This window comes from Manis pentadactyla, chromosome 7 (assembly GCF_030020395.1).
Source record: "Manis pentadactyla isolate mManPen7 chromosome 7, mManPen7.hap1, whole genome shotgun sequence".
NCBI lineage: Eukaryota > Metazoa > Chordata > Mammalia > Pholidota > Manidae > Manis > Manis pentadactyla.
Genome location: NC_080025.1, coordinates 76,155,554 through 76,179,959, shown reverse-complemented (window position 1 = coordinate 76,179,959; position 24,406 = coordinate 76,155,554). Strand labels below are relative to the sequence as shown.

General features: G+C 36.1%; 1 protein-coding gene and 1 long non-coding RNA gene across 4 annotated transcripts in view; one reads left to right on the top strand and one right to left on the bottom strand.

Moving 5' to 3' along the window:
• Positions 1-24,406, bottom strand: part of LOC118909111 (uncharacterized) — a 55,301-nt gene that overhangs the window by 9,318 nt on the left and 21,577 nt on the right. Inside the window, exon 3 of one of the 2 annotated variants that reach the window (XR_008998487.1) lies at positions 8,845-11,163. The exons of the other annotated variant lie outside the window; for it this stretch is intronic. This is a non-coding gene — a long non-coding RNA (uncharacterized LOC118909111). Of the gene's footprint in view, positions 1-8,844; positions 11,164-24,406 lie in introns of those variants that run through there. 2 annotated transcript variants of the gene reach the window in all.
• The window catches only part of PEX1 (peroxisomal biogenesis factor 1), a 43,970-nt gene that overhangs the window by 16,273 nt on the left and 3,291 nt on the right, over positions 1-24,406 (top strand). Inside the window, exons 10-23 of one of the 2 annotated variants that reach the window (XM_036879263.2) lie at positions 519-651; positions 1,602-1,698; positions 2,880-3,050; positions 4,505-4,659; positions 6,677-6,866; positions 7,074-7,240; positions 8,702-8,836; positions 11,869-11,933; positions 14,206-14,348; positions 14,431-14,534; positions 15,316-15,492; positions 16,587-16,817; positions 17,886-18,083; positions 18,377-18,507. In XM_036879263.2, coding sequence (XP_036735158.1) covers positions 519-651; positions 1,602-1,698; positions 2,880-3,050; positions 4,505-4,659; positions 6,677-6,866; positions 7,074-7,240; positions 8,702-8,836; positions 11,869-11,933; positions 14,206-14,348; positions 14,431-14,534; positions 15,316-15,492; positions 16,587-16,817; positions 17,886-18,083; positions 18,377-18,507 — 2,097 coding nt within the window. Of the gene's footprint in view, positions 1-518; positions 652-1,601; positions 1,699-2,879; positions 3,051-4,504; positions 4,660-6,676; positions 6,867-7,073; positions 7,241-8,701; positions 8,837-11,868; positions 11,934-14,205; positions 14,349-14,430; positions 14,535-15,315; positions 15,493-16,586; positions 16,818-17,885; positions 18,084-18,376; positions 18,508-24,406 lie in introns of those variants that run through there. The other variant, XM_057504514.1, reaches the window with a different exon arrangement.

Sequence of the window (24,406 nt, the reverse complement as noted above, 5' to 3'; positions counted from 1 at the left end):
AAACCATAAAGTAACAATGTTTATATACAGCATAATGTCCATATCTAAAGTAAAATCTCTTCAGTTCAGACTCTAATTTTAGGAATTTATATTATCAGAAAAAAAGTGGCAGTTGAGAAATACGTTGAAGTTCACATTTGTATAATCAACAGGTTAAAACTGGATTTCAAAGGCAACATTTAAGAGGAAATAAGTCATTCTTCTTAACACTCCATTTGTGATTATTTTGATTACTGAACCGAAAATAATTTTGAGGGGTGTGTTTGTGTGTGTTAAGACAAATTCCTTAAGGAATCCTATTAGGACAAAACTTACTGCACGTATTTAAAAGTAATAATATTAGTTTTAAAAGCTATGACTCAGCATTGGCATTAATTGAATAAGTTTTAAAGAAGAATTTCCAAGATTTTACTCTTAAAAATCATTAACTAGCCTGAGAAAGACAGTTTCAGAATTTTTAGAGGTAGGTTTTACCCTGCTTCAGTATTTTATCATGCAACAATTTATATGTTTTGCAGGGGAGTGAGCTCCTTGGGCATATCCTCCATGGAGCACATCACGCACAGCCTCCTGGGACGCCCTCTGTCTCGGCAACTGATGGCTCTTGTGGCAGGACTTAGGAATGGAGCCCTTTTACTCACAGGAGGAAAGGTATGTGGTTAAAATGTGCTCATTTTCACCGATAACTTCTAATTCCTCGCTTTTTGTTCTGATCATCTGTTCTGTAAGATACGGAAAGCATGCATTCATTCACTAATATTTTTTATGCCTGCTATTAGATATTAGGAAAGTGGTGAGGAATAAGGTGATGCTCTCCCTGCCCTTTTCTGTGGTCATGTTTTTTCTATTTTAGGGTGAAGTAGGGTGTTGACAGGGTTGATTGAAATTGAAATGTTGAACTAGCTGTGCTTATCTATATAACAAATCCCACTTGGTTGTGGTGTATTTTTTTTTTTTTACATTGCTGAGTTCTATTTGCTAATATTTTGTTGAGGATTTTTGCATCTAAGTTCATGAAAGGTGAATACTAAAACAAGACGAAGACATTACAAGAACAGAAACCCTCAACAAAATATCAGCAAATTGAATCAACCAGTGTATAACAGGAATTATACATCCCAATTAAGTGGGATTTTTCCCAGTTATGCAAGGCTGGTAAAATATAGCAACTACTCTCTGTAGTTTCTAGATCACCTGTGTCAGATTATAAAACACTTCATCATGGTAAAGTATTTATTTTGAAAAAGCGATGTCTTAGTGACTCACAAACCAGATTTCCATAGTCTTGCCTACAGGTAGCATGGTTAATAGGATGAACAAGCAGAAGATCTTGATTTGAGGCCCACCTCTGTCCTGTACTTACTAGATGTGACCTCAGGCAGTTTTTTAGTTTTTCTGCTTTCTTAGCATGAACCTCCCTTAAGGAAATAATATATACAAAAAAGCTGTGTAAACTGAACGGTGCTATACAAATGTGTACTACTGTGAGGACAGAAAGCCCTCTGACTAGGCAAAATGATTGTGACAGGTGCTTGCCACAGTGACAGAAGCTGTCTGTGTTATTGGCTATATTGAGATTTCTCATGAAAATTATTTTCTAGGGGAGTGGAAAATCAACTTTAGCCAAGGCAATCTGTAAGGAAGCCATTGACATTTTGGATGCCCATGTGGAGATAGTTGACTGTAAAGCTTTACGAGGTATGAATAGAGTAATACTCAACATAAATTCCTTTTTTGGTAGAAGGACAGAAATGTTATTATTGAATGCTATTAATCTGATAGATATAAAATCTAATCGTTATTTAACTTATATTTGTCATTTAGTCATTGAGGTCCCTTAAAATGTTAAATCTTTGGCTTTCTAATGTTTTTAATACTTAATACAATTTTTTTTTAACTCACCATGTTTGAGGGAGGCCTTTTTTTTTTCCTAGCCAAAACTCTTTATAACTATATTCCATCAATGCCAGTTTACACCACTCTGAGAAAATTAGTATTTAGAATATACTGAAGTGCTGTGGGCAACTGGTAGAGTGGTTGCTTCAGGTGAGGGAAAATGGGTGGTTGTGGACAACAAAGAGGAAATTTACAGTTTTGTACTTTAAAAAGTCTTTAAATTTTATTATCTACTCAATTAAAAGATTGGAAAGATTGAGTAGTTGATTATTTTTTCCCATGGCTACTTCTATCATATAGTTCCACCTAGTCATTATAACCCATGTTTTTATCTAGTATATAATAAGAAACTAAGAAATAGCTTTCAAAAACCCATTACTTCATAAAGGCATTTTAAAGACATTGTCTATCTCTCAGAGTCCTGCTTGAAGCGATACATTCTAAAATATATGAAAATTTTGTTTTAGAGCTAAGTAACAGGAACTCTTTACATTGGTTTATGAATTGGAATGTTTTCTTTTCTTTGAAAATTAAAATTTTGTAATTCACCAGGAAGTTTGAAGCCCAATTTATGATACAAATATAGCAATTCTAAGATGTATAGGCAGCTACATTTGTGTTCAATTTTATTTGAATCTTAACCCCTACTCTCATTTATATTTTCCCACATCCTGCTTTTAGTTTACTATTGTATTATATGCAGTGGAATGAGACTAGGTATAAATAAATACCTACAAAAATGACAGTATCATACTCCTTGTTTCAGTTTTATAACATTCAGTACTTTACTGAGCCCTCTGAAACTGTATTAATTAAACCATGTTAATGATTGACAAATTTTAGTGATAGGTATATTAACAAAATATGGATCAAATTTTCAGAGTTAAATCAATTTTGAGCTTTTCTAATGCTTTTAAAAGGACAGTCTGAGCTTTCCCAGCCCTGAAATAACATTAAAACCATTACATACCTTCTGTATTAAGGAAAAAGGCTTGAAAACATACAAAAAACTCTAGAGGTGGCCTTCTCAGACGCAGTGTGGAGACAGCCTTCTGTTGTTCTGCTGGACGACCTTGATCTCGTGGCAGGCCTGCCTTCTCTCCCAGAGCATGAGCGTGGTCCTGAGGCTCTGCAGAGCCAGCGCCTCGCACATGGTAATGGTGACTCATTCACCACTCACTGACCTTTTTCTTTGGTCAGACAGCATTTTTAGTCTTAATGGTAAATCTGTTCTCTTCAGAGAACAATAAATGCTGTGTATGTGTTGCTTTTAAGGTCTCTGATATAGCCTGTGTTAGCAAAATGGGTAGAGTAAAAGCAGTGTGAAAGTTTTGCAACTTAATGAGTTTTTTGGGGCCTTTTCATTCAACTGTACTTAAATGATGATGCTTAATTGTACAGACTTACTCTTGCCTTGTTCAGTTGACAAATATTTGCCTAATGCTTATGCACAGTCATATCCTCAAAGTCTAGGAGTGAAAAGAGAAGGCGGCAGACAATTTTAGTACAGGATGTTGACAGTAATGCAGCTACCATGTGTTGAGTGCCCTTCCTGGGCTAGGGATTGCTTTGTACATATGTGCAAATATTCTTGTATTATAAGTGAGTGAATGGAAATTCAAAAATAAGGTAATTTAACCAGGGTGATGCAACTAAGAGGTGGTAGGATATGCTTTGCAAGAAGTGTATACTGTGCACTTCAGGAGCATGTAGCCTAAATTGGGCGAGGGGATGAGGTAAGGAGTTGCAAGGAGTGCAAAGTGGGGGGCTTTTTGGAGAAGTTGATAAGTGAGATGAGTTTTGATGGAGGAATAGAAATGAGTATGAAGCAGCTATATGCTACTGAAGAAGCAAAGAAACTGTGGTCCACAGGCAAAGGCCCAGAGGTTTAAGAACTCGTGGTATGTTAGGGAATGCGCATGGCTAGAGCCCAGGATTCAAGGGTGGGCCTGGAAGATTTGGCAGCATTCAGCTGTCTCAAGGTTCTTGACAACTGAAAGAGATACAAATGCAAACCACAGTGGCTTGGGTTATTATAAACTAGTATTCATAATATGTACATTATATAGTTTGAATCCTATAGCATCTATGAGACTTGTTAGTCTAGCATTTGGGGAATACTACAAATTTCTAGATCAGGACTCAGGTATATATTATTAATGCCTGTTTCAGTTGCAATGTCATACCAGTCAAACCTTGTGAGGCCCAGGGTGGAAAGAGATTGTTCAGAAAGTTATAGGAATATGAGCTGTATTTTTCTTAATTAACAGAATGCAATGTAGAAATTTATCATCTTTCTGTATTCAAAGACTTTCCTTATTCTGTAAGATCAGAAGTGAGGAATCTCACTAGGCATTGTTCTGCATATACAGATCGAGTTTACTGTACCTCCTATGCTTCCATTAGATTGGTTAGCGCTTGCCCAATATTAGGTCTTCAACAGATAAATCAGTGAATGAATGGAAGATTTAATTTTTAAAAGGTATGAAGGAGTCATACCATTCTACTCCTCCACAAAGCTCAACTTAGGTTATTTTTAATGAATGTATAATTTTAAATGTTTATGCTTGTATTTACAAAGCTTTTATACTATATTGCTTATTCCTAGCTTTGAATGATATGGTGAAAGAATTTGTTTCCATGGGAAGTTTGGTTGCACTGATTGCCACAAGCCAGTCACAACATTCTCTACATCCTTCACTCGTTTCTGCTCAAGGAATTCACATATTTCAGTGTGTCCAACATATTCAACCGCCTGATCAGGTAACATACTACTAGTGAAAATGATTGAAATAATTCCCTCTTTATATAAATTATTTTTCAATTTTGTTAATGATTTATGGCTGTAAGCTCATGTTAGTGAGCTTAAGGATACTGAAAAGGTGACATTCAGTGCATGTTGTTTTCAGGTCACGCTTTGCATTTATAACCATCTGAAATGTTACTCGGTACTTCCCAAGGACATGGCTCTTTTGAAAACATTTTTTTTTCTCAGTAAAGTTTTCTTTTTTTACTTCATTTAAAAAGAAACAAAAATCCTAAAAATTATGAACTGCTTTATTTCCCATTGGTGAAATCTATAAATACATTATCAAAATTAAAAATTTTTCCTGACTTTATTGAGATATAATTGACAAAATTGTATATATTCAAAGTGTACAACATGGTGATTTAATATTCATGTACACTGAAATATTCACCACAATCAAGTTAATTGACATTTCCATCATTTCACATGGTTAAATTTTTAAACTATTTCTTTTTGATGAGAAAGAACAGTGAAAATGCAAATTATGGTCTTTTAAATTTTTCATTAATCAAACCTTTTTTTCAAAATCAGCATTAATATTCTGTACCCATTGCAATTCTTAGACACCAGCTGGGTGTCCCACAATTCAGCTAAGTGCTAACACTACCTGGAGGCAGCCTCGGAGTTCCCGCAAGCCCCCCTTTGGGTCGGTTGCTTTGTGCTAGAGCAGCTCACAGCAACACCCAGGACCCATTTACTCACCAGATTATCAGTTTATTACGAAGAATATTAAAGGATATGAAGCAAGAGCTAGATGAAGAGGTACATATGACAAAATCCTGTACTCAAAAAGGAGCTTCTGGGGAATTTTGGACCTGACCTGGTGACACTTGAAAGCTTTCTGGTTCCAGATTGGAAGCTCTCTGAACCTCCTTTTTTTGAGTTTTTATGGAGGCTTCATTGCATGGCCAGGATCAATTAAATCATTGGCCATGGGCCACTGATTCAGCCTGCAGCCTTTCTCCCCTCCGGGGGTGGCAGGTAGGACCACAAGTTTCAGCCCCTGGGCCTTGCTGGTTCCTCTGGCAGCTGGTCCTCCATTTGCATGTTTTCAGAAAGTCATGTCATTAGTGTAAACTCAGGTGTGGTTGAAATGGGGTTTGTTGTGAATTATAAGACATCTTTATCAAACTCTCATCACTTAGGAAATTGAGGGTTTTAGGAGATCTGTGCCAGAAATGGAGACAAAGACTTAAATATATATTTCTTGTTGTAAATCACAATATCGCAAGCACATAAGGCCTGTTGTTCCGTTTAGGGACTCATGTTCATGATGGTGTTAGTGGCACTGAACTTCAAGAAGTATGTTCTGGGACTGGCAAGCACATTTTAATTTCCTGTTTAAAATTCTTACCTAGTGTCCACCTTAAATATTCAGACCCTGTGCTAATGAACTGTTACTAAGGAACAAAAGTATTACACCTGTTAACTAAGCATAGCAGAATGGTAGTGGTTTTGGTCATTGAATATATTCTTAGAAATAAATTTTATAGGAACAACAGCAAAAAATCCACTCTTAAAGGAACCAGGTATTACTAAAAAGTCTACTTACTAGAGAAAGAAATAGCAATCGTTTATCTTTGGGATTTTTTTACAACTTTACTGAGGTATAATTGAAGACAACAAACTATTTTGTATACAACTGGATCAGTTTTGCCATATGTATGTACCAGAAACCACCACCACAATAAAGGCAGCAAACATTTCTGTCACTCTCAGAAGTTCCCCGGTGCCCCTTCGCAGTTCATCCGTCCCCCACTTCATCTGCAGATGGCCACCAGTCTGCCTTCTGTCATGCTAGACTATGTCAACCTGCTTCTTTCTTATAGATTACAGACAATTGTATTGATTTTAATCTTAAAAATCAACAAATAAAGGTTTCATGTCAACCTGATTTTTTGCAGAGTATATGTACTAAAAATTCACAGTCGAGTACAATTAGAAATTTGGATTGTGTGCTTTTTTCTTTAGGGGCAAAGATGTGAAATTCTGTGTAATGTAATAAAAAATAAACTGGACTGTGATATAAACAAGTTCACTGATCTTGACCTGCAGCATATAGCTAAAAGAACTGAAGGGTTTGTGGCAAGAGATTTCACAGTGCTTGTGGATCGAGCCATACATTCACATCTCTCTCATCAGAGTATATCTACCAGGGAAGGTATGTTTTACTTTTAAGACCAAATTTTGGAATCTTTTTTCCATTGTAGAGATGTAATTGTAGTAAGGCAAGAATTAAATTTATTCCATTTTAATATTCAAATAAGCAGTTATTTGTGTAGAAAATTGGCATTTCCAGCTAAGTCAATAGCATATTTTGAAAATTGATATATAAATATGGCTACCAAAAGTTTTGTTTTTTAAACAGAATTAGTTTTAACAACATTGGACTTCCAAAAGGCTCTTCAAGGATTTATTCCTGCATCTCTGCGAAATGTCAGCCTGCATAAACCTAGGGACCTGGGCTGGGATAAGATTGGTGGATTACATGAAGTTCAGCAGATACTCATGGATACTATCCAGTTACCAGCCAAGGTACTTAAAAAAAGAAGAAAATCAAGTTCTTACTCCCAGCAGAGCACTGAATCGTTGGCTTTGGCTTTATGCTTTGGCTTGCCTGATCTCAGTTTGATTCAACAAGTATTTACTGAGTTACCAAATCAATGTCCTGTAGAATTGTTGGTACTTTAACAGATTTTTCTTTTAAGTATTAAATATACTTCTTGATCATAAGAAATTTGTAAAGAAAGGTGGGGTGACATTTATAGTAAATACATTTTGATGTGAATTTCACAATTCTTTTGTTCTGCTTGAATCATTCAAATTATACTAAAACATATAAAACATATCCCGGTCAGCTGGGATTTGAACAGAAACAGGAATAAACTGGGAGGTGGGTGGGTCATCAGGTCCACAGAACTGATGGATTCAGCCAGATTTCCAGACTGTCAGTCCTGAAAAGCAGAGTCAGCATGCAGCATAGACCAGTAGGATAAAGGGGACAGATGTAGATTGTTCTTCAGAAGATCAGAAGGTAGAGTGTAGGAGATGGTATGTTGTTTGAATCAGAAACCTAAGAGGGCAGGATCATTGCCTGAGATCAGTCACCCGTGCAAAGAGGTAAGGACCTCAGTTAGCTGTAACTGGATGGCAAGCCCTGGGAACTGTGGCTGGTGAGGCCTGGGACAGCCTGAGTGCAGCCCAGGACTGTGGCTTAAAGCCTGTCTGAGAGACCAGGGGCCTGGAACTACTTGCCTATAGGATCATGACCCCAAATGCTGGGTCTGGGCACCAAGCCTTAGTATCCAGATACAAGAAGGCCATCTGTATAACTTCAGGCTTGGGGGCCTCTCTCAGATTAGAATGCTGGTGGAGATGGGGTTAAATCCTGCCAACAGGGGGAACTAATAGAGGCTAATAGAGGTGACCAGGGTATTGCTGACAGGAGCTGTTTGGCTCAGCTTCACAAAATTTTCTTGCTCTCTGAGAAGTTGGTGATTGGGAAGGTAATTTAGAAGCAATCAGCCACTTGTTCAGCATGGAGTCTCTCGGGAGATTTTACTGTCTGTCATAGTTATACAGGCTTCTCTGTTTATTTTCTTTCTTCGATTGAATGTATTTGAATATACACAGCTGTCAACTTGGCACTGTGTACCCTACAAGTGGAAGGCAGTGTACTCATTAAAATACTGTGTTCTATTTTCTTAATGCAGTTCTCCTATAATGTTTGAAAAAAAAAGGAGAAAATGGGAAGAAGTTCTGATGCAGTTACATGTATTTTATACACTGTGTATTCCATGGTCCAGTTGGAGAAAATCTGTGGCAGTTACTTTGAATTCATTTATTATTTTGAGTAGGAATTTTATTTTCTATCGTATTGTTAATGAACTTAACAGTTATTGTCATCCAAATACTTTTTTGTATATATTGATTTTTGGCTGCAGCTTAGTCATTTGTTTTAGATTTGAGTTCTTTGCCATGTTTTGTATTTTTCAGTATCCAGAATTATTTGCAAACTTGCCCATACGACAAAGAACAGGAATACTGTTATATGGTCCTCCTGGAACAGGAAAAACCTTACTAGCTGGAGTTATTGCAAGAGAGAGTGGAATGAATTTTATTAGTGTCAAGGTATGATTTGCATTTTATCTTTCTTTTTTCTCTTCTTTTTTTTAAGTTGAGGTAAAATTCACATAACATATAATTAACTATTTTAAAGTGTACATTTCAGTGGTATTTAATATATTCACAGTGCTGGGTAAACTTTCTGCTTTCAGAACTCTCATTCCATCCCCTATCCCCCCAATCCTCTGACTACTTACTTGACTGCTTTCTTTGTCTGGATTTGCCTGTTCTGGAGATTTCATATAAAAGAAATCATGCAACGTCACCTTTTGTGTCTGCTTCCTTCACTTGGCGTAATGATTTCAAGGTCCATCCAAGTTGTAGCCTGCATCAGCCCCTCACTCCCTCTTGTGGCTGCATGACCCTCCATCATGTGGCCATGCCAGCGTCTGTTACCCATTCACCATTGGTGGGCATTTTGGTTGTTCCCACCTTTTGACTATTATTATAAATAATGCTGCTTTTAGCATTTGTGTACAAATTTCTGTGTAGATGTATTTTTCATTTCTCTTAGATACCTATAATTGCTGGGTCATATGGTAGTTCTATGTGTAACTTTTGGAAGAACCCCCAAACTGTTTTTTACAGTGACTGTGCCATTTTACATCCCCATCAGCAATGCACAAGGGAACCTATTTTTTCATATCTTCTCCAACACCATTCATGTTTCTTGATTGTGGGTTCGTTTCATATTTGGAAAACTAGTAGAAGCAGTGATCCACCTGTTAGCTATAGCTGTGTGAGAAATTGAAAAATGAGCCACTTCTCTTTTGTGGGGCTTATGAGGTTCTTGCTTAAGGCAGATCTTCATGCATTAGAAAATAAAAATATTCATGAATATTCAGATGAAATAGCAAACTACACTTAAATGGGAAAACAGCCTAGAAGATTAGAGGTTGGAGACCACGTGGAGGCAGGAAGCTAGGCCTTATAGTTCTGTTGCTTGTTGTCTGTTGTGTCCTTGTGTGTCACACTAGGCCTCAGTGTTCTCACACACAAGGTGAGAGTGGTACTTAGGGGGTGTGTGAGCAGATCATTCCAGGTAACGCCTTCCAGTCCACTTGGATCCTATGCTCTTCAGTCCAATGCCTTATTTGTACAGTTTTAGTACCCCAGCAATATTCGTTTACCAAAGAGTGATTAGATTTCAAGGCAAAGGAATCATATATTGTAGCCTTATTCAGAATCGATTTATAATCTGAAAGCCAGTTTAGTAATTTGCAGTTGGGTTATGTCTGTCCTCTTTCTATCACATGACTTTTTGTGAGCTGGTTACGTGGGTACCCTGGCAATGATGGAGAAACACTTGGAAAACATTTAAATTTTCCTTTCTTCTTTTTTCTGGACTCTAGAGTAACTGCAACCATAATTTTGTCTTGTAACTAGAATGTAGTTTCACTATTTAAAAGTATATGTATATAATTTTCAAGATTAAAGCTTTTGAATGTTGTATTCTATATTGTTCCATTAGGAAGAACATCTTACCCCCTTCAGTAAATCTTCAAATCACAGTTTGGGATGAGCTCCCCATGGAAAGGTTTCAGTAGAGAGAGAATTCCCTCCGGGCAGTCAGAGTGGGTCCAGGGAGCCGCGCATCAAAACAGGGGCCTCTGACAGCCACCAGTGGGTTACCTTGGTCCTGATATTGTGCCTAGTTATTTCTTGTTCCATCCCATCTAATTCTCTGACTAGTGAGGAAATGTGATTAAATTTGACTCAGGTCAAATGATACCTTAGTATTAGAAATTCCTTATTCTGGTCACATATCCTGATTAGTATTTGGTCTTCTTAAGGTAAGAGTTTTTTACTGGAGGTAGGTTTGGGGCCTATTTCGTTTTTAAAAAGATCCCTATTTAAGGAAAGTCTGTCCTCGTTACTGATTTTGTTATATGTAGTAAAATTTTGAAAGTTTTTTCAGTTGACTTTTAGGAAAGATGATATATTCAACTTTTGTACAAATGAATTGGTTTCTAAATTAAAGATGCTGGTTAAAGTAATTCATGTCTAGTTAGATTTTTTTTGGAGTCTTTAAAGATTTGAGGTAGATGGAACATTTTCCCCTTTTAAACCATTCATTACTTTATTAAACAAGTAGTTATTTAGCACTTACTATGTGGCAGGCACTGTTTTGGCACTGGGAATTCAGCAGTGAACAAAACCGCCTCTTTGGAACTTATGGAGACAGTGAACAGACACTCGCAGAGGGCAGTGTCCTGTCAGGTGGGGATGAGTGCTGTGTCAGACAAGCAGAAGAAAGCGAAGAATAACTGGAGTGGGTCATAGATGGGGTTGTCAGGCAAGGCCCTTCACAGATGTGATGCTGTGTTGGAGATCTGAAATGAAATAAAATGAAGCCGTGCACCATGAGACTATCTGGGGACAAATGTTTGAGGCAGAGGCAACAAAGTGTAAAACTTGTGGTATAATATGTATTCCAGCCACATAATTTTTTAAATATATTCAAGAAACATATACTTAATCATATTAAAAATTTCATGGTTGCCAACACAGATGGAGCTAGAAGGTATTATGCTCAGTGAAATAAGCAGGCAGAGAAAGACAAGTACCAAATGATTTCATTCATCTGTGGAGTATAACAACAAAGCAAAAACTGAAGAAACAAAGCAGCAGCAGACTCACAGACCCCAAGAAGGGACTAGCGGTTACCAAAGGGAAAAAGGGTGGGGAGGGAGGGATAGGGGATTAAGGGGTACTGTGATTGGACACATAATATAGGGGGGGGGCACAGGGAAGGCAGTATAGCACAGAGAAGACAAGTAGTGACTCTATAGCATCTTACTACGCTGATGGACAGTGACTGTAATGGGGCATGGGGGGTGGGGGGACTTGATAATGGGGGAGAATCTAGTAACCACAATGTTGCTCATGTGAAACCTGAGCATAAGATGGTATGTCAATGATACCTTAATAAAAAAAAAAATTTTCATGGTTGCATTTAGACTTAGTCATAAACAAAAATTATATTTTGTTGTTAAATAATTTTATCTTAATTCTAATTTAATTGTTTTACTTAATAGGGGCCAGAGTTACTCAGCAAGTATATTGGAGCAAGTGAACAAGCTGTCCGAGATACCTTTCTTAGGTTGGTTCCCTATGAATGTTTTCAAGTGACTGATCTATTGTCAGCCAGTGCTTTTGACCTTCACTTGTGTTTTTAATTCCTGATGCTTGAAACCTGTGATCTATGTGGGCTATTAATGAACTAGAGAATAAAGATTCTCTGTTTTACCAAATACCACTTAAATATAAAACATTTTTAATACTCCATTTTAGAAATTATTTGGTTTTATATTTGCAATAGAAATATTCCTGAAATGCTGAAAGTGAATCATAAGTAGCTATTCAGAGGAATCTCAAAGTAGATGCTTATATGAAGCACATAATTACTCCAGTTTCTCTTTTATAAATTAAGATTCTATGTGACCAGCTTAATTAGACTGTAACTATTACTGTATTTATATACAAATATGGATGAATACACAAGCTACTATTTAAAAATGAAAATAATTATTTAAATGGGATGGGATTGTGGGGAGCTTTTAAATTAAAAGTTACTTTGTTCCATTCTAAAATTTTATTATAAAATATGCAATTAGGAGAATATATATAATGTATATTTACATCTTAAAAAATAATAATCCAATGAACTGTGGTGTATCTTCCACCCAATTTAAGAACTAGTACATTACCAGGAAAGCACTATTGCAGATAAAGATAGTCACCATAGGGTGACAAAAGGTTCAATTTACCAGGAAGATTACAGTTCTAAAATTGCATCTAGTTTATATTTATCTACTATAGCTTTAAAATATTTAAGGCAAAAATCAACAGAACTGCAAGGAGAAGTAGACAAATCCACACCTGCATAGTGGAATATTTTAACACAGTTTTCAGTGGTTAGATTGAGGTAAAAAAATTAGTAAAAAATTTAGAAGACTTAAGCATCATATTCAACAAGATCAGTCTAAGCATATTTAAAACATGTACCCAACAACTGGAGAGTGTACATTCTTTTCAAGCACACCTGGAACATTTTTCAGTTAGCCACATATCACACCATATATACATAGCTACTGCAGTAAGTTTCAAAGAAACAATATCATAAACTTACTTCTCTGAAAACATAATTAAGTTAAATAACAAAAAGATAATCCCTATATATTTAGATATATTTTTTAAATGGGTTTTTCAGTAGATCAAAATGGAATATACTTGGCACTAAATAATAACAGAATACTATTTATTAGAATTTTGAAATGCTGTAAAACTTATTTCAAGGAAAATTTATAGCTTTAAAGTTTTAGAAAAGAAGAAAGATTGAAAGTTAATCACTAGGTATCATCTTATGACATTAGAAATTACAGGTATAAACTAAAAAAATTAAAAGGGTAATAATAAAGAGCAAAAATTAATGAAACAGATCAACAGAGAAGTTCATAAACCCAAGTGTTTTTTGAAAGCCTGGTACAGCCAATAACTATTGAAAACTCCAGCAAGACTGATCAAGAGGAAAGCAAGTGTGAACAACATTAGGGATGAAAAGGACATGACTAAAGACACACCTGAAAGTAAAAGATAGAAAGGGAATATATGAAATAATATTATGAACTTTATGCCAACACATTTGAAATTTTGGGTAACATAGACAAAAATAAAATTGACTACAAAGTTGAGCAAAGAAGAAACAAAATCTAAATAGTCCTCTAACTGTGGAAAACAGTGGAGTCACTGGTTAAAAATCTTTACACAAATCAATCATCAAACCCAGCTGGTTTTCTAGGAGAGTTTTGCCAAACATTCAAAGACCAGGTAATTCCAGTCTGTTGTTGGCCCCAGATTTATCTTACTTGCCATGCATTTAATATGATAATGGTGGTTATTAAAATTAAAAGTTAAAGTTCACATTAGAAAAAAATGTAAGACACAAAATTGAAATATATTTTTTGTAAGAGAGCCCTTCCAAAACAACATGAACTTGATAAATTTTTAAATGAACAAAAGACACAGGCATTTCCCAAAAGAAAAGGTGGCCAGTAAGCATGTAAGAAAATGTTTATTTATAAGAATAAATAAACTTCACTTTCAAATAAGACTCTGGATTTTGTTTTAGTCTCTGTCCAGAAAACAAGTCTTAGGCAAACACCTTGACCTCTGTAAGACCCAGTTTGCTGAAAACAAAGATAATCACATATGCCTTGCCTTCTCTAAGGGTTTGCTGTGAAAATTTAAATAAATACATATATGTGTATATGTATATAAGTATATATATATATTTGAAATTGCATATGTATATATATGAAATAGAAAAGTCCAAAGCCCTACTCAAGTATGAAATATTTTTTTGTTTTTCCCAGAGCACAGGCTGCAAAGCCCTGCATTCTTTTCTTTGATGAATTTGAATCCATTGCTCCTCGAAGAGGTCATGATAATACAGGAGTTACAGATCGTGTAGTTAACCAGTTGCTGACTCAGTTGGATGGAGTAGAAGGCTTACAGGGTAATAATTGTAAATCCAGCTATACCTCGTTATAACAAAATTTCACCAGGATTTAGTATTTTTTGTTTTATTTTTCCTCCAGGTGTTTATGTATTGGCTGCTACTAGTCGCCCTGATTTGATTGACCCCGCCCTGCTTAGGCCTGGCCGACTAGATAAATGCGTGTACTGTCCTCCTCCTGATCAGGTGACAGTTTCATATTTAGAACCCAACACCCAACAAGTGCTACACTCTTTCCTTTTGTGAAGTTTACTTCTGTCAGTTGTAATAGCAATTGTCTTAAAAGACAGCTTTAAGCAAGAGCTTCAGTCACTGGTTTGCTTGCAGCATGAAAAGGTTCAGAATTAGATGCAAAACCTCTCATTGACCAAGCCATTTCCATGCAAGTTGGAAAACTTTATAACCTTTTAGCGTTGGCCAATGAAACAAAAAGTAAGGAAACCTAAAGCATCGCGTGTGCCTATTCCCAGTGGTCAGGTCACAGAGCCGGCCAAAGGGCTCTGAGGATTACTAGTAAGCGTCTAAGCACGTTACACAGAGAGATGATTTTTAACTGTTCTTGTCCTGTGTTCCAACTGTAGTTCCCAAACTTAGAAACTAATGAGTAAACGAGTGAAAGAACAAATAGACAAGTGAATAGTCTCAGGGAGCTATTATTTATTTTAATTTTCTTTGTGAAATCCTTTCTCCACACACTTGCCCAAATCTAGAAAATAAGCACTGAATAAGAAATGATTCATGCTGAATAGTTAAGAATGTTGATTTTCATACATTTTCCTCCCTATGTTTCTTCTGTTAGGAGGAAAGTTCCAAGGAGGATAGATGGGAGACTGGTGGTACATTTCTCTGCTTACTTGTAAAACTTACTATTATATATCAAGTTAATTTGTAAAAAATCACAAGATACACAGTTTAATACTTAGTTTTATGTCTTATTTGTTGAATCAGTTTGCTTTTCTCCCTTCAGGTGTCACGTCTTGAAATTTTAAAAGTTCTTAGTGACTCAGTCCCCCTGGCAGACGACGTGGACCTTCAGCACGTGGCCTCAGTAACTGACTCCTTTACGGGAGCTGATCTGAAAGCCTTACTTTACAATGCCCAGCTGGAGGCCACACACGGAAGGCTGCCCTCCTGGGGACTTCACGTGAGTTAGATGAGGAGATTATTACAGTGATGTTTCATGAGTGGTAAGAGCAGATCAGGGTCAAAACTCCAAAGTTAAAAAATCCTGTTTTTAGTAATTTTGGTCAAACTATAGAAATTTACCTTTAGTTGAATGTTCTTCAACTGGAATATTGGCTTTGCAGAGAATTTGTAATTACGAAGAGTTTGGTGTCTGTTTCTTTAACATTACTACTGGCAAAATATTTTGGTGTAGAGGATGATATTACTTAAATTGGGGTATCACAAATTAGATCATATGAACAAAAACATGGGGGCTTTAGCATGCTTCATAGTTTCATTAAAAAATTTAAGTTATTTATTTTAATAAGCTGAAATTGTCCCAAATCTAGCCAGTAGCAGCCAGTTTTGGATGGCTTCTGTGTCCTTTTGATATGTCCTCCTCATTCTCTGATCACTTACTTACCCCATACAGTAAGGCTATAGGCTTATCTTGTGCTTTCTGTACGCCAGCCCTACAATCAGCTTTTGCTCTAAAGGTTGTATTTTCATTTAAATTTTCAGTGAATAGTTTGAACTCTGCTGCACTACGGACTTCACCATACATTTTCTAGTTAGGCATTTTCCTGTGTACTCCTCTCCACTGCATTTCATTAGAGATTCTTGTGTCTGATCCTGAGTCAGATACCACCAAGTTTTTGCTCTTTATTTTGGCAAGCCATTGTAGGTTTTTTTTTTTTTAATTCCTGTCACTACCAGAAAAGGTGCTTATTTGTAAAGCCTTCTCTAACATGGTTGATTCATCATTTCAAAGTAGAAAAATAATAATAGAAAGACACATAAAAATAAAATGCAAAGGTCTGAGTCCTAGCTTGTTACAGTTGTGGAGAGATGGTTGGCAAGTTATCTACACATTCCATCTTGTCTTTCCTTATTTTAATAGTTAAAATTTTATTATGTGCCTCAGAACCATTAGAGAATTTTTTTAAATTAAGCTTTTTTGAAAAAATGCCTCAAGTTTCCTTGTCCTGGTCTGTTAGAACCCGCTCTGTGTTGTTTATGTCAGAGCTGTGGATCATTTAGATCTTTACAACTGGTTGCCTTTGTGTGTTTTAGGATGGAAGTTCCAGCTCGGACAGTGACCTAAGCCTGTCTTCAATGGTTTTCCTTAACCACAGCAGTGGCTCTGATGATTCAGCTGGAGATGGAGAATGTGGCTTAGAGCAGTCCCTTGTTTCTCTAGAGATGTCCGAGATACTTCCAGATGAATCAAAATTCAATATGTATCGGCTCTACTTTGGAAGCTCTTATGAGTCAGAACTTGGAAATGGAACCTCTTCTGATTTGGTATCTGTGCAGTCGTCCTTGTACAGTTCTGAAGTAGAAAGCCTTGTGTGGGTATAAGGTTGGACAGCGGTTTATCTCCTAACCAGTCCACATGTTCTTTCTGGATGGTTGGTTCTTCAGTTAAATAGTTCTTAACAGGATGAAAATGACTAATTAATGTGAGAAAACAGGACTAGGAGCTGGCAACAAGAGTGAGCCAGAGTAGCCAGTGGTCGTGATTCCCTTTGGTTTCTGTCAGGTTTATTTCCCTTCATTAGTGGTTTTAAAACATATTTATTAGCAGATCCATTTTTATATTGAACTTAAATTCTGTTATCACAGAACAGTTGAAGATAATGAGAAATTTGGTAAAATAATGTCCAAAATTTCTGACAAAATGTTACCTATTTGTAATACTTTTGGTGGAAAGTATAACCATGGTGAAAAAGTTACTAGTAGTAATCATGTTTCAACAAGGAAAATGTTTAGATTAAATGTGGGCAATATCATTGTTTTTTAAAATAGAATAGTATTCAGTACTTATCCCCCCCAAATTTAACAGTGGTTCACTATTACTTTATTGGTACATATAACATTTTTAAATATATTTTTCTTTTTTTGTAAATTGGCTGTATTAATTCAGATTTATTCAAATAATAAGTGACCCATTTTTATTTCCAAGAATAGTAAGCTATTGTTTTAATTCTAGTCTCAGTTCTGTTTTTATGTTTTTTAATTTCTATGTAGAAATGTCCCAGGACCTTAATGTAACTGTGTGTGCTGAAAACTAAGAATAGACCTCAGTCGGAACCATCCTTAGGTCACTGGTGTGATGGATTTAATAACACAGCATTAAAAATCCTTGTCTTGTGGCTGTTTTTACTCTACGGTGGTTCAACAACATATATATAGAACATGAACATATTTTAAACTTGCCTAACTTTAGTTAATTAAAAACATAACCTTATCCATATTAAGGTTTAACTGCTTAAAAAATTTTGTTTGATAAATAATATTTTTTGTCCCTTTCCCTCCCCATCCCTTCCTCTCTCTCCTCCCTCCCCGTCATTCCTGTCCTCACCCATGCAGAGCTCACAGGGCCTGTCTGCACCCAGCTCCGTGGCTCAGGATTTCCCTGGAGTCCCTGGGAAAGATCCGTCGTTTTCCCGGCCCCCAGTGTTCAGAACAGCTTCACAAGAGGGACACCAGGAGCTGACACAGGAGCAAAGAGATCGGCTGAGAGCAGACATCAGTGTCATCAAAGGCAGATACCGGAGCCAAAGTGGAGTAGGGCTTGTCATCCCCTCCCCCCATTATGATTGTAAAAACTTGTTAAAAATTGTTTTTCCTTTTTTGCTATGTATTGTGATTTGATTTGTAAATGAGCTATGTTTCTAAACAAAGAACTGAAAAACATTGATCAGTCAGGTAATGTGCTTCCTACTTTCAAACAATTTTTAGTAATCTTAAAATGTATGGTCCCCTGAAGAAAACTGACAGAAAGAAGTAACACTTGTGGACTGCCTCCTTTTTCATCCTATCCCTAAGTTAACTTGCTGTCACTTTCTTTTTTATTTAAGGAGGATGACTCCCTTAACCAAACAGGACCAGTCAAAACCAGTCTGGCTATTAGTCAGTTGCATTTACTGACTGCGCTCAGTCACACCAGGCCATCCATTAGTGAAGATGACTGGAAGAATTTTGCTGAACTGTAAGTAACTGATTTTGATTTACAAGTATAGATATCATTACACTTATTCACCTAAACTTTTCAAGTTCTTATTTAAAATCACAAATAATATTTTGAGTATTTAAAATCAAATCCAAGAAACTTGTTTTGTAGCTGCACGTTTAGACACCTAAAGACTTCAGGAGTATAGAAGTAAAAAAGCAAATTTGATTGTATGTGGATTATTTGTAAAGAAACCAAATCACAGAAAGATTTGGTTTTAAAAGCTTTGAAGATATGAGAATTAAAAGCTCAAAAGTATTCTGATATAGTTTGCAAAAATTTTGAAAAACATCTGTCCTGCTTGCAAAATGATTTATATTTGATTAATTTCAAGCACCTCTAAATACATTCAAATTTATTTACTTGTGGACCATGTGTAGTACACATTTAGGCTTCTTGTAATTCTGTAGCAATGCAGGAGTCTGAGACCCATAGACCAAAGACCATTCTAAGTCAACAGTGCAGCTTAATTCAGTGTAAGAGATGTTTTCCAGATCTTTGGAAGTTATAGCTCTTTAACTGTGTAGTGCTTTGGGGTGTGCAAGCATGTGTACACTGTAGGGGCAGGAAAACTTCCTGTTCTTCCCTTTAATGTTGATTTGATTATTGGACAAGCCAAAGAACCTGAGACAGATGAGCAGGAGCTCCATAAGAAGACTCTAAGGCCTAGGGCAGTGTGGCCCCCCTGCTGTTCCTGAGCCAAGGAAAGGGATGGGGCCTGGGCCTCAAAGGGGAGGAAGACGGTTCACAGGAAGGTGCGAGCAGGTGCCGTCCTGTGCAGATAGTTTTTTATCTGAGGGTTCTCTCTGGCAATAGCTCTTTTTCTGGCACAGGCCCCCTCTCTAAATACTTTCAGGTAGGTAAGGGAGAAGTGCAAAGCTCTTGCTGAGTCTCCTGGGTCTTGATTTCCTTCAACTCAAAGTCATGTGCTGAAGTGGCACAGTTTGGAATGGCATATTATGCTCCCCTTCAGTTCCACCTTTGATATTTCTAAGAAGTCTGGCTTTTGAGTTGGTAGATTGCTCCATTTAAATTGAACCTGTCTCGTAGTCCCAAAGGTCAGTTCCAAGAACAGTCGTGTCTCACAGCAGGAGGCAGTGATATAGGTCGGCTCCCCCAGTTAGACCTGTGCTATAAGCAATCAGGTATTTAATAAGAGGCACTTCTGCAGGCACAAAAACAAAGGCTAATGATTGGAGCAGACCATAACTGGCAGGTACCCAGTCAAGAAGATTTCTAAATGTAAGGGTCAAAGTCTCTTTACAGTTTGACTGTCTCTGATGTTGTCTTCAGGCGTTCAGGTAAACTTCCTGAGTGGCCCACACAGCAACAAGCACAAAGATTGTCCGCACATGAGCTACTGTGCTGATTTCTGGGAGGTTGATATCAAGTTGTTCACATTTAGCTTGCAGGGTTTAAGGAAAAGGCAGTTTTTGTTCATAGTGACTCCAAGTCAAAAGAGTTGGAGAAAATAAGAAATGTTAATTTGGAGAATTGTAGCCAAATATTGGAGGAAACTAAAAGAATTCAGGAACTAGCCTAGTTTACAGGTAGAAAATGAAAAATCAAAGACAATTAATAGTACTAGAATCAGATATCCATAATTTTTCTCTCTATGCCCCAATTTCTTTTTTCAAATATATTTTTCACAACTATACCCATAGTAAGACTAATTCTATTTGCAAATTAAATTTAGGTTCAGTAAATTTGGCCTTATTATTTACATAAGTGAAGCAATAATAGTGATTGACCATACAGGCTCTTTTAAATCTGCTTTGCTAGAACTTTGTCTAAGTAATCTCAGATTGAACTTTTAAAAGGCTCTCAAGGCCAGGAAATTTTGCTTATAATACCTATATATTTGGGCTAATTTCTTTCATCTTGAGTTTCCACAGCACTTAAGTCCACTTGGTAAAGCTCTGGGAACCCTGTAAGTAAGTCACTAAGCTGGCTTGGTAAGGGGCTTTTTTGGCTTCAGAAAGTCAACCTTAGTTCCTTAAAACTGTCTGGTCATATCTGATTCTGTGTACATTCTCAAATATGGCATTCCAGTCAAAGTTTGGGTAATATAAACAATGTTTCCAATTGCATCCTGTTACAAGGAGAAAGGATTCTTATTTAACTTATGCAAATAATTATATTGCATGAAAGTAAGAATACTCAAGAGTTTCTCGAGGGATCAGGTGGGGAGAAAAAGTTTCATCTTTGTTCACAAAGGTATATTTTACCAAAATACTGATAGCTTAAGAGAAAAGAAAAAGGTTTCCTCAAATTTGGAAAAACAAAACAACCAAGAATGTTTCAAACAAAAGTCATAAAATTATGATTATCCTCATCAGTTCATTAAGCTCCATGTAATTAATTTTTTATCTTGATCTTCAGTTTTAGGAAGCCATCAGTTCCTTCATAAAAGTTCTACAGATTCTTAGCCAGTTCACTGTGGTATGATCTGGAAGTTACCAGAAACTGTCCTTTCCATCAGTTTCCTTTAAATGAAGCACTTTGGCAAAAGCACTGGAGTAAAACTATCTGCAAAAGACTTAAAAATGGCCATGGTTAAAGATGTGATGAGAGTCCATTATAATGCAGTTGACAAGGATATTTGGTTTTTTCTGTGACATATTTTAAGATGATACCTGGAATTATGACTATAACATTACATGTCAGATTTTTAGGAATTTTATACAATTTTTGGAACACACATCTATACAGCTGTAACCTAAAGAGGGGTTTATTATTACTTCCTACTTGATAATGCTTCTCATATAATTTAATATATCAAATAAGCCTAATTAGTTTAACATCTCAATAAGGAGAGAGAGAACAGATCTTTGGGATTTTCCAGATATGATTCCTGGAACATCTCAAAAGATAGAGGTCAAAAAGATTTCATTTAGGATTTGATTTGGGGGGAAGTTTTCAAAAATACCAAAGGTTTTAAAACACTCAGTCAAATAGGATCATAGGTATCCTACTTATCCATTTGACCAAAGTGACAAAGACTTCACAGGCAAATACAGAAAGTTATATAGTTGTTAAATAAAAACCTTAGCTCTTTTAATCGAAAAGACTCAGTTTTCTTAAGTAATCAAACATGAAGCATAGGAAATTATTTTGATAAAGCAAGTCTTTGTTTTTTAGGCAGAATACTTAAGACTGTGAAAGATTTTTCTTTACTTTTTATCAAAATCACTTTTTCCCTTAACAAAAAAAAAACATCCTACTTTCCTTGCATGTAGAGTTGTTAATATTTCTCGTAGTTTTAAATTAATTTATTAGACTTTTTACCCTTGAAAACCTTAGTAATTGTGAACTGTACACTAGTATTCTGTAGATTATGAAATATATTCATAGATCTGCCAATTTCTAGAAGTATATGCTTTTTTAAATAGTACAATTTTTCAGTGTAGCTTACTAATAAATTCAGGTATCTTTAGTTTCTCTGTAATAAGGCAAAAGTAGACAAATCTATGTTTAGTAATAAATGTTTTAGTATCTTATTTAGAAATGATCCAGATAGTCAATGAATTCTGTCAACTTACCTTAGCAAAATTCTAAGGGTGTAAGTTACCAAAGAGATTTGAGAAACTAAGTAGACATAGAACATAATTATTGTTGAAAATTTCACTTAAAAACATTTCTTTAATTCACTGGTTCTTACCATATTTACATTATATATGAAAAGTTCATTAGACATTAAAATAGCTAGCCAGCATGACAGACTTTATAACATATAACATGAGCTTATTTGACTAAGAAACTGAGGTAGAATAAAGATTGTATGTTTGCATTATATTTTTAATGCTGCTAACTCTGAGGACATGCATACCTTAATTGAACCAACAAACTTAAACCAGCTTTTATTTACTGAAGGTTATCCCAGGTCATATAAATTTGAAAAGCATTTGGGTTAATTTCTTGTTATATTTTTGAAAGTTTAGAAATATTTAAATAGTTTATAATTTTGGCAATATGATCCAGAGGTAGAAAAACATCACATATACATAACATACATCCATAGATGTACATAAACACACAGACTGACACAAAGACCCTATAGTTTCAGTTCCAAAATTTTAGTCATTAATCAGTTATAACAGTATAAAGCTCACAAGTTTATAAATAACAGTTGAATCCAAATTGTATCGCTAGTAAAACAAGTTAAGGTTAACTACTCAAATGCCTAAAAATTTTTACCAATACAGTTGACACTTGAACAACATGAGGGTTAGAGGCATTGAGCCCCATACAGTCAAAAAACCATGTATAACTTTTGAGTTCCCAGAAACATAACTACTGATGGCCTGCTGTAAACCAAAAGCCTTACTGATCAACAGTCAGTTAACACATATTTTGTGTGTTATATGTATTACAGACTGTGTTCTTACAATTGAGTAAACTAGAAAAAAGTGTTTTTTCAAATTTTCACAGGTCTCCAAAAAAGTTTCCAATACATTTATTGAAAAAAAAAAAATCCCTGTCTAAGTGGACCTGCACAGTTCAAACCCATGCTGTTCAAGAGTCAACTGCATTTGTGGAGAAGACTTTTAAGATTTGTATTTGCCCTTGATAAGTAGCCTTATGGAGGCTACTATGGACTACATTTTCGGCAAGGGAGCTTTTAGCAGTCTGTAGTTTTTAAATTTCCCTTTATCTTTTTCAGGCTCAGATGATTGTGGGCAGCATTTTAGTTATCTCTGGGGGTGTTTACAGTTCAAAGACATGGTAGATTTGTATCTTCAAAGGACAGGAAATGCAAGTTTTCTCCTAGGAGTTTTGAGGTATATTTCTTAATCAGAAATCAAAGGTACTTAATATTTAAAATCTCTCTTCCTTTTAGAACATTTCTAATAACTAATATTGTGATCTTTTATAGATTCTGCAAGCATTTTGAGATGAATACGGGGGTTTTAGGGTTCATAGAGAAAGATGGAGTTTTCTAGAGCCACATTTCTGGTGTTGCAAAGACTCCAATTTATAAAGTAGATAGTCACTTTAAGTTCCTCAAAGAATTGGGTTACAGCCTAAATAATATAATACTATGGGGATGACCCACCCATCCAATTATATGAAGATTTTCAAGAAACTTCAGGTTTTAATGCAGTATGCCTTTTAAACGTCTGTTCAAAGTGTTTAACAAAGGCCTTCGAGTATTTTCTGTTATTCCCAAGTGTACAATTCAACCTTGGATCAGTTCACTTTAGGGGAAAAAAACCTCTACTGTTGCTTCTGTCAGACTCTGAACATTGCCCTCCAGCTGACCCATTTCCTGATGAGTTGTAGGACCTGGGAGAAATTCTGGTCATCTGTTCCTCCTATGAGAGGCTTTCCCTAGGGGGCCCTCTGGCTTATCTAATAACAGAATAATCATGGGTGGGGTATAAATAGCCATTAATCTAACTCTTCTCTAAATTTGGTAGGATGATCTGAATGTGGAGGTAAAGGGGCTTTATAATTTAATAGATCTGCTGCTGTCCATGGGACATGAATTCTTTGCGGTGGTTGGACAGGGAGTCCAGGATACATCTGCAAAGGACATGAGGTACAAGGAGGCCAAAAGCTGGCAGAGCCTGTCTGCAAAGCCGTGGAGCATAGCAGGGACTGCAGAGGGAGCCGTGCTGCCTGTCCTGGGTGACTGCTGAATTTACTTTCTGGCTTTGAGCATTTAGACAAGTAACCCGTGTTTCTCCTGCCTAAAGATCAGGTTAGAGTGCTCTCTGTAAATCTTATAAGGAAAGGGAAGTTACAACAGGCAGATGAAGCCAGATTTTGAGAAGAGGAATTAATATTGGATGTGGACATTTCATTCTAAGTGTTCTTTGATCTTGTTATGGGAATCCCTAAGGCCAGCTGCCTGTAACTTTGTGTCCTCTTTAAT